Below are 15863 nucleotides of genomic sequence, written 5' to 3'. Positions count from 1 at the left end.
TTTTTCAAGACCTTGGGTTTACATTTCTGTATAGTATTAATCACTGGGGATGCTTAATATATCTGCTGCAGGCCATGGCATGGAGTGTGAGAAGCCACGTTGAACTTGAACAAACATTGAAGGGAATGGCATTGGCATTTTTGATTTCGGTGGCATTGAAAATTATGGACCAGACTAGGGCAACCCCAAGTGCTTCCTTCCTCCCCTACCCCCCAAGATAAGACATTAAAACCTCTTGATTCACATTAGGATTTCAGTTTGGTTTTCTAGCAATTTTAGATTTTCTAGTTGGAGCTCCTTGATAATCCCTCTGGTATAAGCTGGATAGAAGGGAAAACTTTCCTCCAGGTGTTTTTGGTAAGATTTAAGTCGGTGTTAAAAACCTCTTCAGCACAATTCTATACCTTCTCGGACTGAAAAATTTAATGAATTAGTGAAAATATCCACAAGGAAAGATATAAATAACCTGGACAGAAAGTCTGACTTTATTATTTCTGATTTTCTCGTGCGTGTGTTTTCAGTTGTCAGAATGTCCACAGAAGGAGGATTTGGTGGTACTAGCAGCAGTGATGCCCAGCAGAGCCTACAGTCCTTCTGGCCTCGAGTCATGGAAGAAATCCGGAATTTAACAGTGGTAAGAAAGAATGAGAAGCTTTTAAAGAGTGTAAAGAGCCATGAGATGAATGACCAAAACTTAGCTGAAACTTTTTTTTGAGGAAGATTAGCCCTGAGCTAACATCTGCTGCCAGTCCTCCTCTTTTCGCTGAGGAAGCCTGGCCGTGAGCTAACATCCATGCCCGTCTTCCTCTACTTTATATGTGCGACGCCTACCACAGCATCGCTTGCCAAGCAGTGCCATGTCCACACCCGGATCCGAACCAGCGAACCCCGGGCTGCCAAAGCAGAACATGTGCACTTAACCGCTGCGCCACTGGGTCGGCCCCAGACTAAAACATTTTTAATCTCAAGCACATTTACAAAGGTGTAGTTCATTCCTGACCTGTGGGTGGGAAAATGAAAATATAATTTACCTTAGGTGAGGTAACTACAAGGATGATCTTGTATCGTAGTGGCTTTCCTTAGGTGTATGAGTGTGTTGTGGATGCTTTGACTTGGAGGTAGTTTGACGTGAGGCATATCTTTTAGAGGATACAGAAAAGCAGAGCTCTCACTTTCCTTCAGTAGCTGTGGCTCATTTCTCAGGCCTGCTTTAACGGCTCTGCCAAATTTCTAGAGCCTGATGAAAACTACTGGGCAATTTATTCAACAACAGATCTGTTGTAAGCAGGTACTCTTTTCAGGTGTTAGAAGATACGCTTAAATTAGGGTTTCTCCACTGCAGCATTATTGACATTTTGGACCAGGTAATTCTTTGTTGTGAGGGGCTGTCCTGTGCACTGTAGGATGTTCGGCAGCATCCCTGGCCTCTACTGACTAGATGCCAGTAGTACTCCTCCTCTAGTGGTGACAACCAAAAATGTCTCCAGGCATTGGCAAATGTCTCCTGGAGGCTAAAATCATCCCCTGTTGACAACCACTGACTTAGAAGAATCAAATATAACCCTTGCCCTTGAGGAGTTTACAGTCTAGTAATTACAATCAGAGTCATTTAGTCAATAAGTATTAAGTGTTGACTGAGTCAGGCACAGTGCTGAGTCTGAAGCAGTAAAAGTCCAAGTGCTGTGGGAGCACAGAGGACATAGTGCTTATGTCTCACTGGTTGACTTAAGGAAGTTTTAAGGAGACATTTCTGTTGAGTCTTGAAATATGAGTAAGCATTCACTAGATGGAAAAGATAGGAGAATATCTCTTAGGCAAAGAGAAGGGCATTTGTAAATCATGGAAGCCCAGAGGGGATGGCCTTATGTTTAGAGAAACAGCAAGAAGTTCAGAGTGGGCTAGAGGTTAATATGTGGGTAGTGTGGGTGGGATAGGAGTAAAGTGGTGTAACAGTGGTAGCAGGAAGTGAGACGGGTTAGAACTGGAATATTTTCAGAGCATAGTGTCATGTCCTTAATGAGGAATGTTCCATTTGGTGTCATTTCAGCAAATATTGAAGGAACTCTTTGTGTTAGATGTGTCATTCCTGCCCTCAAGGTATTAGCATCCTGGCAGAGCAGGCGCTGGATTCCTTCTTAATGTAGAACTAAAGTTGCAATTTCTTAGAGTTAATTAGTGTGGCCTTTAACCTCTGACGTACAAGGTCACTTTATTCTTCCACTCAGCAAATACTTATTATGCACCTCCTGTGGCTGTGCTGGGTCCTGTGGATCTAGTAGTGAACTAGACAGACCAGATCATTGTACTCACAGGTGGCAGAGACAGACTGTAAACAAGTAATGAATGAATAAATTGAACAAAATAACTTCTCATTGTGATACATGCCCACTGACTTCAGGGGTGAAAAAACTAAATCATATTCTAGATGTACCTGTGGGATGTCATGTTTGTTTATATGGGGGATTTTCAGCAGTTTAACTTAATTTGGCCTTTCTCAGAGTAGCCTGTGTTCACAGGTAGATTTCCACTGAAAAGTCATTGTTTCTCTTCTGCAGTCTAATGGTGGTAGTTCTATACTGTCTCAGATATAAAAGAGAAAGGAGGAAAAAATAAAATTACAAAGTCAGAGTGGAGTATTTTTGTTTATATTTTGCAGGGATAATCTCATGGTTAAGCTTCTCAGGTTTTAGTGCTGGAGTCAGCCTGGTATACAGCTAGTGCCGTCCTGGGGTGTGGTGGAACTAGGCCAGTACAGCAAGTGTGTGCTCCAGCTTGAGTGCAGAAACAGAAATCCAGGATCAGCAAGTGGCGGGATAAACTCTGGGTGTTCAAGCTCAACACTTAACTTTTCTTTCTTTCTTTCTTTTTTTTTTTTTTAAAGATTGGCACCTGGGCTAACAACTGTTGCCAATCTACCTTTTTTTTTTTTTTCCTGCTTTATCTCCCCAAATCCCCCCTGTACATAGTTGTGTATCTTAGTTGCAGGTCCTTCTAGTTGTGGAATGTGGGACGCCGCCTCAACGTGGCCTGACGAGCGGTGCCATGTCCACGCCCAGGATCCGAACCCTGGGCCGCCGCAGCGGAGTGCACGAACTTAACCACTTGGCCACGGAGCGGCCCCTGCACTTAACTTTTCTGTGTTCTGTTGAGTTTTGTTTTTTTTAAAAAAATTATGGTAAAAAAAAAATGAAATTTACCGTCTTAACCATTTAAAAATGAACAGTTCAGTAGTGTTAAGTATATTCACATTGTTGTGAAACAGATCTGCAGGGCTTTTTCATTTTCATTTTGCATCCCCATTAAACAATAACTCCCCTTTTCCCTGTCTCCCCAGGCCCTGGTAACCAACATTCTACTTTCTGTTTCTATGAATTTGACTACTCCAAGTACCTCATATAAGTGGAATCATACTGTGTTTGTCTTTTTGTGACTGGCTTATTTCACTTAGCATAATATCTTTGAGGTTCATCCATGTTGTAGCATGTGACAGAATTTCCTTCCTTTTTAAAGGCAGAGTAATATTCCATGTATATGTGTATTTATCATGTGTTTATCCATTCATCTGTTAGTGGCGATTTGGGTTGCTTCCATTTCTTGGCTGTAGTGAATAATGCTGCAGTGAACATGGGTGTGGGCTTTGATTTTTATCCTACCGGGTTTAATTTAAGTTTGATTACCAACAAAGCCAGATTGTGGTGTTGACCAACGTTTAGTACCTAGACAGCTAGTCCATCAGAAGTTAAACGTAGATTACTTTGAGGGATTCAGTTTTAGTTCAGGTTTTGTGAATGAAGAGAAAGACGAGCAAGGAAGAAAGTTGTCTTTAATCATTCTTCTGTTGATGGCTAACTAAAGTTTTCCTCCCATGTACCCTTAAAAAAGACTCCTCAACTGCTACTATGGTATCTCTTACATCAGATGGATGCTTAGGACAGTGTTTGGCATATGATAGGTGCACAATAAATGTTTAAATGAATTAGACGACTCCACTTCAGATTTAATGTGAAGTAGCATCAGTGCCAAGTTGGGGTGAGAATGCCATCCAGTAAAGTCAGGGTGATCTTTGTCTTTGTAAGACTGCCTGTGGCACGTGCAGGCAGCTGCTTCTCTGACTGCACGTCTGCCTGTGTTACGTGACCAGATATTTTAGCATTTAATCTGTGCTTTCCAGAACTCAGCAGCACTTAGAACCAGCCTTCCTCAGATGTCAGAGTCTCTTAGGTTGACATCTCAAAATGTCTAACAGACTTTTACAATTCTACATGTTCAAACTGTCCAAACGTAAATAAAACTTAGGAGAATATTCATAAGATGTTGCGGTCTCGCTAAGACTGGGACAAAGATTATCCCATAAACAAGTTATTGAAGTTTGCTAGATGATATATTTCATGATGTATTGAAAACATTGGTCCCCGTCATTTTGGTCTGAGTTCTGCAAAAGCAATTTATCTTTCATCTCAGCTTGGCCATCATGGTTTCATGCTTTCCTTGCTCTTTTTTTTTTTTTTTTTTTTTTCTGAGGCTGATTAGCCCTGAGCTAACATCTACTGCCGATCCTCCTGTTTTTGCTGAGGAAGACTGGCCATGAGCTAACATCCATGCCCATCTTCCTCTACTTTATACGTGGGACGCTTACCACAGCATGGCTTGCCAAGCGGTGTCATGTCCATACCCAAGATCCGAACCAACAAACTCCGGGCCGCCGAAGCGGAACGTGCAAACTTAACCGCTGTGCCACCAGGCTAGCCCCTTTTATTTTTTTTTTAAAGATTTTATTTTTTCCTTTTTCTCCCCCAAGCCCTCTGGTACATAGTTGTATATTTTAGTTGTGGGTCCTTCTAGTTGTGGCATGTGGGACGCCGCCTCAGCATGGCCTGATGAGCGGTGCCATGTCCACACCCAGGAGCCGAACCGGCGAAACGCTGGGCTGCCGCAGCAGAGCGCTGAACTTAACCACTTGGCCACGAGGCCGGCCCCCTTCTCACTCTTAAAAGCTCTGATTGTGCATAAATCCAGGTGGTGTTCAGCTGAGATTGAATTTGGTTAAAAATCACACCAAAGTGATTGTACACAAGGATGATCATGTAAAATATCGTATTCCTGCTCAGCAGAGCTCTGGGAACAATGGTTAACAGATTTCTTGGCATTGAATTTTACACCTCGAGATCTCTTTGAAAGTGAGGAAGAAAAAGCTGACTGTGTCTTTTTGGGGAGCTCGTGGGGAGGCAACAATGCTGAATCTTGAAAAGAAAAATGTAATCCTCCCCTAATTTATTCCCTACGTCCCATTCAGCCTTCAGTTAGCTGTAATTTAATGCCTTGGTCACTTCCTTTAATTGCCAGTTACATCTTTTCATTCTTCAGTCCCTCCGGATTGGATAATGACGTTTCTGATATTACAATCAAATCAGATAACCTTAAATGGATAAATAAGAATTTGGAAGCGACGGTTGTTGGGCTGTTTGAACCCTTCCTGTAGAGCAGTGCTTCTCAAACTGTCTCTATGAACCACATGAGGATCCTGTTAAAAATACAGATCTTGATTTAGGAGATTTAGAGTGGAGCCTGAGATTATGCATTTCTTCTGCATTCCCAGGTGATGCCATTACTGGTCTAAGGTCCTCACTTTGAGTAGCAAGGCTTTAAAGCAGTGGTCCTTTAACCCTCATTGTGGATCATAGTCACCAGGGGACTTTTCAGAAAACACCATGCCAGGACTCCACCCTCTAGAGTTCCTGATTCAGTTAGTTCAGGGTAGAGCCCATGCATCTTGTTTTTCAGAATCTCTCCAGATGATTCTAACATGCAGCCAAGGTTCAGAATCACCTACTTCAGAGAAGATTAGGATCTTGACTTTGCTAGAGTGCCTGACTGGTTAGGCCTGGAAAAGATTTCTCATCATTATTTGAAACTCTAGATGTTCTTTAGTGTAGCTGAGACCCATTGACTTTTCTTTGGCTCCAAACTCTCATTGAGTGAATTCAGACTTCTTGAAATTTGGCAGTTTCAGATGGCAGCATTTTCAGTGTTGTTCTTTGGTTGTGGTCAGGAGCATGGGAATGTTCTGAGAGAGAATCTGCTCTGGTTCCACCTTTCACTCCCAGGAGTAGAAAGAAAAAGTATGTGTCAGTTGTCCCTTCACTTGGATCAGCATCAGAAGTGAAATGTTATTCACATCAGTTGCATGTTTGCCAATGACAAGGGGAACATTGAATTGAAAGCCAATTTAGTAGACCTCAACCTACTGACAGTGAAGGGGCTCCCCTCTCCAGTTAGTTTATCAGCACGACTGACAACACGACTGACAGACAGTAATGTACAACGGAAATTTCACAAGATTGTAACCTATCAACTCAATAAAGAAACACACACACACACAAAGAATAGTCTCATAGAAATTGTAAAATTAATGTTTTACTCTTTCAAGTTGTGGAAGGAGGTCTTTTTATCAGTTTTGAGCTCTAGTTATCTTGGAACGGTCTTGTGGAAATTATATTAAATAATCAAGCCAAATGAGAGCACACTTGCAAGAGAGCTAAATCTTGTGGTCAGAATCTTGTGCTGTGTGTATCATCCTGGGAGGCCTTCCAAAGGCATTATCATCCCTTGCATTCTGTTGGGCATTTCTGTTTAGCATTGTCATTTGTGTGATACGCCACTTAAGAAGGAAGACCAGTGATTGATTTCTGCAGTCAAGTGCTTTTTTTTTAATCTCTGTAGAGTCTGGTCTCAGTCCAGCATTCCCTTTCCTGCTGCTCCACTCTGTACTAAGGTCATACATCTAAAACTTAAATAGGCCATGTTTTTTGTGTCTCTCTGCTTCTGCGCATGCTATTCTCGCTGTCTGAATAACATTCTCTTACTTTTCCAACAAGCGGATTTGTAGCATCCCTTCAACATAATTCAGATGTCAGCTCCTCTGTGGAACATTTGCTAACTCCCCTCACCCACTCCAATCCCCCATTGCCAGCTGGTTATTTCCTCCTTTGTCCCTGTGGGATTTTACACTCCCATTCTAGTACAAGATAGGGGATTATAATGTTTGTACGTGACAGTCTCTAACACTTAAACTATAAGCTGTTCAAAGGTAAGAATAGATTTGCATCCTTCACATAGCAGTAGGTGTCATACATTTGCTGTTAGTTGAGTTGCATGAGTGAATAAATGAAAAAGGAGGAGAAAAAATGAGAATAGAAAGAATGTGTCCTGCCGTCTCCTTTTGGTGAAATTTTAATAAACTGGACTTGTAAGCCTCTGCCACTCCAGCGTTTTAGTAGTGGCTTCATGGAAAATGTTGACACCTAATTTGGAAAAGGAAAGATGAAAAGTTGGTGTTTGGAAGTTTGTAGAGGTGAGTGGTAGCCAAGTAGCTTGTTGGGTGTGAGTGGAGAAATTAGATGTCTTGGTGTACATTTTCTCCTAATAGTTGCTCTTCCTTCTGTAGTCATAAAATGGATTCTGGGAAGGCTGGTGATGTTTTTCCAAAATGCCCCGCTGCCTTTTTTGACATAGAATTGAGGTTTTCTGTTGATTTTGGAAAAGAAAGTTCACTTATGTATGTTAATTATACCAAATCTCAAATAAATGCTGCTCCTTTCAGAATGTGATGATACAAATTCCTAGGTGAGCATATTGGGTTTGGTGAGTCACTTTTCAGACCACGTATAGAATCAATCATTTGAGACCTAGTCCCAGTAGGAATTTTGCTGACTTTATCTAATCTCTGCTTTTGCACCTTTCTCTTCATTGCGGCTCTGAAACCCAAAATTGATTTTTATTCCTAGAATTGCATCCATCACTGGGCATGTGTTTAAATACCAGTTGTATCAGAATAAAACAGAAAAGAGCTTAAATTGGAAATAATTGAATAGTGTTGGTCAAAAAGACCTTTCCTAAATCCCATCCACAGTAAAGATATGTCGTTTCCTCCAGCCCAGTCTTGTTAGGAAAAAAGTGCACGGGCTGTTTCTAAAGGCAGCTGATACGTTCACCCTCACGCTTTTTTCCATATTCGTCTACCTCCACTCCCAAGCATATTTTGGAGACAAGGCCTTTGCTGCTGTGATGGAAAAGGAGCTCCTCCCCAATTTCTGGTGTCAGGTTAGTGCAAAGGTCAGAAATAGCCATAGCACGCTGGCTGAAGAGAACTGTGGGTCACTGTGGTCCGGTGCTGCTCACTTGCCCTTGTGCCTGAATAGAAGAAAGAACTGGCAACTTAGAGGAATGCCCCTGAGGCAGAAATCTCATTTTAATCTGCATATTGCAGACTGGTAAACTTTCTCGGGGGGGAAAAAGACACTCACAATGCATCTCTATATTGTGCTAGCAAAGAATCTGATACTGTTCGGGGCTACTTTTCCTGAGGGCACTGTTAGAAGCCATCATAAGTTTATCCTGAAGCCCTTTAATTGTTTGATGCTCTGCATTGGTTAAGAAGAATTTTGTTCTGGAGCTTGTATTTTCTTCATTTCATAAGTATCTCCTTTCCTGCCATATTTTCTGAAAGGAAGGACTAAGCCAATCAGAGTGTTTCATACTGCCTGTCATGCTCTGTTGATTGTCCCTGCCATTTATACACTTCTCATTACTCGTTTCAGAAAGATTTCCGAGTACAAGAACTCCCACTGGCACGTATTAAGAAGATTATGAAACTGGATGAAGATGTGAAGGTGAATTCAATTCATTTTTATTATTCATTTTGAAGCTAAAACAATGGATGGGTTATTGCTCATTTCTCTAGAGCTCAAAGTTTAATTAAATAGAAATGAAAATATTATTGTCTCTTGCTTTTGCATTTGGTTCCTAGCTAAAATTAAGTGAGCTGAAATTGAACAGTTTTAATGATGCTTCTCTGAAAATTAGAGACATCCTGTTTTCTAGATGTTGAAAAGATTCTGAATGTTTGCTTTTTGAATCACCCAGTTCTTTTCACTGTGTAGTATAAACATGTATCATCAAATCAACAGGAAGTACCATCTTCCTAGCATCTTATTGCACTCTCTAGTTTGTTGATCTGAGCTCCAAGAATTGTTTGATAATGATATTGCACCTGTTCTGAGTTTTCAATCTGTGAGTTGTTTTACACAAATTATTCTTATGAGAGGGTTTACTTAGGGGTGGCCATTTCTGCATTCCTTGGAGTCCCTTCCTATTATAGCTCTCTCAGGAAAAGAGCAACTCTCTCTCCTTACCACTCAAAATTAATAATCTCTTATATTTGTGTAGAAAGCTAACAGTTCACAGCTATTTTCCCTTTCATTAGTTCACTTCCTTCTCATCGTAAGTAACCCTGTTAGATTGGATAGGATAAGAATTATTAGTTTCATTTTATAGATATGGAAATAGGCACAAAGAGGTTAAAAGTGACTCACTCGGAGTAGGAGAACCAAGATGCCAGTTCTCATCTCCTTTTTCGTTAACTCCAGAGCTCTTCCCGTGGCTCTTTCCACCTCACCAAGCGTTCAGAGGCTTGCTTGACCAAGAGCTTAAGTGAGGCATGGTGAGGCAGCTTACATTCCTGGACCACTTGCTATGTGCCAGGCTCTGTGCTGGGTACTTTTACATGTATTACCTCATTGACTCCCACAACAACATTGGAAGCTTATCCTCTTTTTCAGTATGTGAAAAATAAAGCCCAAAAGGATGGGAGGCCTGAGATTTTACCTAAATCTATTGGTTCTCAAACTCATTATCTTTCCCCACATTGTCTCTCCTTGGATTAGAACCTAAACCCTACACTTTCTGGCTCCATGGCCGTGGGCAGTCACTTCACCTCTCCTAAACCCTGGTTTCCCTGAAAGGCTATTCTGAGAGTAAGAAAGTGCATGGTAGGTGCTAGATAAGTAAATATTCTTCCTCCCTCTTCCCTTCTTCTACGTGCTCTGTCCCTACTTGTGGATTTATTTTACTTGGAATCTCTTGAGGCTGCCACCTTCTCATTTTCCAACCCTTGCCCCATAGTCCAGTGGCAGGACATGAGGTAAGCGACAGAGTGACTGGTTTGAGTGACTTGCTGGTGATTGACAAGGAGGGCCTACATCTGTTGCAGATGATCAGTGCAGAAGCCCCTGTGCTCTTTGCCAAGGCAGCCCAGATTTTTATCACAGAGTTGACTCTTCGAGCCTGGATCCACACTGAGGATAACAAGCGCCGGACTCTACAGGTAATGTTGTTAACTTACATCGGGAAAACTGGGCAAGCAGCTGCCTTTGTCTGCTTCTCTTGCATGGCTTTGGACCAAAGATTGTTCTTCTTTAGGGCTCCGTCAAGCGATAGGTGTAACTGACATCTTCCTCTACTGTTGGGAAGCAGGCATACTTTATAGCCATGATAGTATTTCCCCACCAAGAATCTTAATTTCCGACTCTCTCATGATTTTAACAGCTCAGTGACTGAACTCTTCACTTGGTGAGCTCTCACTATAAACACAGTCTGAAGTCTTTATATTTCTAAATGTAAATAGTATCTGGTTGGAAGCCTTGAAAAACTCCAGGAAAGGACAATCCCAGGAAGAATCAGTCTCACTAACCTCGTTAGCTTTTTGTTTCTTGTTTGCTTTTCTGGGAATCTTTTCCTCCTTTTTTGTTTTCTTTTTATTTTCATCCAGCAAATCAACATTTGTATTGTATGAAGACCCCTTGGTCATTGGTTCTAGAGGCCCTGCCCTCAATAGCCAGGCCCTAGTTCTCGGAGGAAAGATTTCCCAGACATAAGAGGAAGAGTATGACAGATATAAGACAGTGACAGTATTTTAACAACAAAGCCAAGAAAGTAAATTGTATTTTCTTCTGTTGTTTCCTTGCATACATTTATTCATTTATTCTACAAATATTTATTGAACGTTTAACAATGTGCCAAGGCACTGTTCTAGGCTCTGGGGATTAATACACAAAACAGACAAAAATCTCCACTCTTGGGAATCCTACGTTCTATTGCAGCTAGACACTGAATGCTGCTTTGAAGGAAGTCTATGGATCTAGAGAGATCTGATTAAAGCTACCTTCACAATCAATTCAGATTAAACCATAAAATGGGCAGAACACTTGAAAGGGCCCTTCAAAAATGAAGATATCCAAATGACCAATAAGCATATGAAAAGGTGTGCAACATCACTTGTCATCTGGGAAACACAAATTAAAACCACAGTGAGATACTGGTTGACACCCACTAGAATGGCTAGAATAAAAAAGACTGACAATACCAAGTGTTGGCGAGGAAGTGGAGTAACTGAAACTCATATACTGTATTGCTGATCAGAATGTAAAGTGGTAGACATTAAGCACTTTGGAGAACTATTTGGCACTTTCTAGTAAAGTTAAACATATCCCAACTCTATGACCCAGCCATTCTACTCCTGGGTGTACCCCCAAAGTGTAGACATTCTTGTAGAAGAATGTTCATAACAGCCTTATTTATAATAGTCAAAAACTGGGAACAACTCAAGTATCCATCAAAATGTATATGTAAACAAATTGATGTATTCCGTAAACAGGTTACTGCTTGACAATAAAAAGAAACAAACTATGGATCCATATAACAATGTAGATGAATCTCAATAATATGTTAAGCAAAAGAAACTAGAGAAAAAAATTACATAGCACATGATACCATACACCATCTCCCTCTATGATGACAGAGATCAGAGTTGTAGTTTCCTCAGATTGGGGGAGAGGGTCATTGACTGGAAAGGGATAGAGGGAAACTTTATATTCTTATCTGGATGATAGCTACCTGGGTGCATATATTTATTAAAATTCATCAAGCTGTGTACTTAAGATTTCTGTATTTTACTGAATATGAATAATAATTCAGTAAAATATTAGCATTAAAAAAGGCAAAACAAAAATGTTAAGACCAATTTATCTATGTTAACAAAACCCTGTAGAACGCTTTGGTGTATGTTTGGAGGTAATGATATTTCTTTTTCTTTTTTCCCCCTCATTCTGTCCATAGATGAGCTATTTAGATAGCTTGAGTAAGTGACATCACCAAGAATGTGATACTATGGTGTACTAATCTTAGTGACCTGGCAGCCTGAAGATGCGCCCTGCTCCGGTTGGGAGGGTTTATTATCAAGCTGGTCCCTGGCAAGAAGGGTGGATTGGAGTTTTGCATTTCAGTGGCTTGGGGCCATCACAGAGACAAGGGAAGGAAAAAACAGAAAATTTCCATCCCCTTCTATTTTGTCTGATGAGTCACCCTCTCTTAAGATGTGATATATAGAGGTTGCTAAGGATTTCTGTTAGCATGTTGACTTTTCCCCCTAACATTTTATTGTGAAAAAATTCAAACATAAGCAAAGTTTACTGTGAAAACCTGTATACTCAGCATCCAGATCTTACCGTTAACATTTTACTCGTTTTATCCTCATATCTGTCTATCCCTCTGTCCATCAAGTCCTCTATTTTTAAATGCATTTCAAAGTTTATTTTCCCCTAAACACTTCAACATGCATATCCTTCGCTAGATACAGTTCACTAGTTTTTCCTGGTTTTTCTTTTGCTTAAAAATTTTCATACAGTGAGGTACACAAATCTTGAGTATACTTAGTGTGTTGGTTTTTAACTTAAAAATCTCTTAGTTTTATTATTTAAAGAAAGAGAGTGTCACTCTTAGAAAGAACCCCATCGGAGCAGGTCTGGGTTTCAGTATCATTAGTCACCTGACTCCTATGTTCTCTACCAACTCCTGGCTATTCTAGTAACTTCAGACTTCCAATATGCATATCACATTAAGCAAGATTTAAACCAGGGATTTAATATTGTGATTTTGAATTCCAAAATAAAAATCATAGCATGTGGGAACTGCCATATGTAAATCCAGTGACTAGAAAATATTGCAAAAAGTTATTGTTAGGATTTCAGCTAAGCAATTCAAAACATTATAACTACTTGTGAGCCAAAGAGGCAAAATATTATTTAGGGCCGTAAAAAGCTTATAAAATTGAAGGATAGCCTAAGCTTGCTCACCACAGGCTGACCAGAAACCTGCCAGTTAAGGTTGCTAGACTTGTACACATTGAGCTGGGGAAAGATGATGTAACAATCATAGGAGCTTGGGACAGGATCCGGCAGAGGTAGTAGTAGTTGGAGGCTCAAATATCCAGTTTGCAGAGCTTGAGCTCTACAAATGTGTCTCTTTTTTGTCTATGTCTGTCAGGTCTGATCATTTAAAGTTTGTGAGAGTTTGGCTGTGCTTATTTCAGTTACAGACTTGACCATGGGTATTCAGTTAGGCTTAGGAGTCTTCATCTTAGTTTGCTTGTAACTTGGAGGGTATAAAGCCAGGTGAACTTGTTTCTCCCCAGGCTAATTTTATATGCTTTTCTTTGTTACAGAGGAATGATATCGCCATGGCAATTACAAAATTTGATCAGTTTGACTTTCTCATCGATATTGTTCCAAGAGATGAACTGAAACCTCCAAAGCGTCAGGTGAGCTGAGAAGGCGTTGCTGCTGCTGCTGACTGAAGAGCACCGTGCACACTGGTGTCAAATACGCTCCTTTCTCAGCACAAGTCATTTGCTACTCCGTTTGCTTCTCTTTCTCTAGACCAGATCCATCCTTGACATCTCCTTCTGTTACTCATTTATGGATACTTTTAACTCAGTGCCTCTGAGGTATTTCAGTGAAAAGGAACTAAATGAAAATTAAAGAATTTAGTACAAACAGTAAAGTTCATTTCAGGGTATCCTAGAAAGTCTTATTAGAGTTCTTAATCTGGGCTGGGAGAATATTCCCAGTGAGTTACAGATTTTAGATTTTTCAGAAACAGCTTCTCTCTGTGCACAGTGGTGTTTGGACTGAGTGGACTTTGATTTTCTCTTTCTCTGGATTGAGGTTCTCTATGTAGTGCTCTGGCTACACATTAGAATCACCTGTTAGGGTTTAAAAAAAGACCAGTGCCCAGGCTCCACCCCTCTCCAGCTGAATCAGAATCTGAGGGGGAGGCCCAGGCATCAGTACTTTTTAAAGCTCTCCAGATGCTTTTAACGTGCAACCAAATTTGAGAACCACCACTTAAACCGCTTTCTAAGCAATCATGAGAAAGTATGTGAATGTCTGCCTTTCTCTTTCTTCTGCCTGCTCCTCTCCAAAGGTCACATCGATTGTTTTTCAGCACCTTGGGTGCATAAAGCTCTTAATTGCGATTGTAATAGACCTTTATCCTGTATATAGCTCATTGTTTTAGGCATGCAGATTGCATGGCTCATTAGTGTAGTAGAGACACTTGGGGAATAGTGGCAGAGTCTGGCAAGAGCAAAGCTTGTGCCTTGTTCTCTGCTTGTTTTGTTAATAAAATTTTAAGTATTTTTAATGAGTTGTTTCAGAGTATATTACCTTAGAAACAGAGTGATACAGTGACAACCGTTCTCCCATGCTGTCTCATGTTAATAACCAGTCAGAAAGTGTAGGAGAAGTGGGCATCCTAAAGGACATTTGTAATCCTGACCCTGCCTGGAGGCCTTTGGATTAGCAAGCCCTCTGTCGCCTCCGTAGTAGAGCAGGGTGCCTCACCGCGTCTCCGTTCTTTCTGGGCAGTCTTTGCTACTGTAAACATCCTTGACTGGAAGCTGTAAGGTGTTCAGAGGAGCTTTCAGTCGGATGTTTACAGCGGCAGGCTGCCACGGTCGTCCCCGGCTGTGCATCACCCTTGAGACATTGCAGGTTTGTGCCCATGGGCTCAATTCCTCCTCTTGGGGTGCTTCCCTCCTCTCTGAGAAGTCCGTACGACGAGAACTCAGACCACTTCTCTTCCTTCCAAAACAAGTGATACCATACACCTGCTCTCCTTGTTGAAATTTGTTTCAGAGGCCCCCTTTAAAAACAAGGTGGTAGGTTCTGTGACAAAGTCAGGTCTTGCTCACGCTCATTGTGCTAACTCCTGCTTGTTCTCTGTGGGCTGCCTGCTGAACCAACTGGCTGGAGGGAAGGGTTGTGTCCTGTCCCTTCCTCCAGAGTCCTCAGTGCTTGGCTCTCTCAGGGTGTCAGAGAGCTCCTTGTTCCATCCGAGCCTGACTCAAGATGCTGTGATCCATCTCCCTTTAAAGTGTGTCTAGCTGAAACAGCTCCTTGCTGCCTGGATTCGCTTCTTTGTAGGTGTTTAAGTCATTGATTGGCATCCTATTCGGGACAGCTGCTGCCTGGCCTTTGAAAGGTTGAGATTGCTGAAAGCTGGTCTGAAATTCTAAGATAGCACTTTTAATCCTCTGTAGACACGAAGTTTTCCCAAGCTCCAAATTGGCTGGCACCTCCTTAGTCCTTTAAAAGCGCCTACTCTCCAAAACTCACCGTTTCTGAAGGAGGCAGCAGTTCACTCTTGCTACTAAAGCGAATATACTGTTTTCTAGTCTGGGGCTGCTGCACAACACTGTAGTGATGGCCCTAGGGTGTAATGCTGCTCATTCTCTGGCATTATTTGTCAGTCTCCATTTCTGAAAAGATTCCAAGAGCAAGCCCTCTGGTTGGGCAGGCCACTGCTAAAGCTGGGCAACTGCCCCATTCTAGATTAATCCAGTCATTCAGAGATTGTTTTAGTGCTTGGGTGATGTCCCACTGCTGGGGAAAGGAACTCGCCGGAAATATTGAGTTGCGGATCTAAGGCTCTTGACTTCTCAGAGATGCTTGGGAATTTCTCTTGTCCTTTGGGGAAGCAAGGAAAGAGCATTCGAAAGCAGAAGGTAGTTGAGGCCTGACTTCTATCCCACTAAAGCTATGAGTTGAAAGTACCTGCCCATTGAAATGTCATTTTCTCTTCACCCATTTCTTTAAACCAAGCATAATCATTCCCTTGCTAGGTCATTGGCAGAATGAGTCTTCATAATGCAGAAGAACCTTAGATGTGCCTCCTTCCGTTGGAGGGAT

The 15863-nt window shown here is 41.4% G+C and overlaps 1 protein-coding gene across 8 annotated transcripts in view; it reads left to right on the top strand.

The window, feature by feature from the left end:
• NFYC (nuclear transcription factor Y subunit gamma) overlaps positions 1-15863 on the top strand; it is a 65225-nt gene that overhangs the window by 35291 nt on the left and 14071 nt on the right. For all 8 annotated transcript variants that reach the window (XM_046660983.1, XM_046660987.1, XM_046660986.1 and 5 more), the window contains exons 2-5: positions 522-634; positions 8598-8669; positions 10049-10162; positions 13337-13432. In XM_046660983.1, the coding sequence (XP_046516939.1) occupies positions 530-634; positions 8598-8669; positions 10049-10162; positions 13337-13432 (387 nt within the window). In that variant the 5' untranslated portion in view covers positions 522-529. The remainder of the gene's footprint in view (positions 1-521; positions 635-8597; positions 8670-10048; positions 10163-13336; positions 13433-15863) is intronic.

This window comes from Equus quagga, chromosome 5 (assembly GCF_021613505.1).
Source record: "Equus quagga isolate Etosha38 chromosome 5, UCLA_HA_Equagga_1.0, whole genome shotgun sequence".
Lineage (NCBI taxonomy): Eukaryota > Metazoa > Chordata > Mammalia > Perissodactyla > Equidae > Equus > Equus quagga.
Note: the sequence above shows the minus strand (reverse complement) of the source record. Positions and strands in the feature narration are given on the sequence as shown.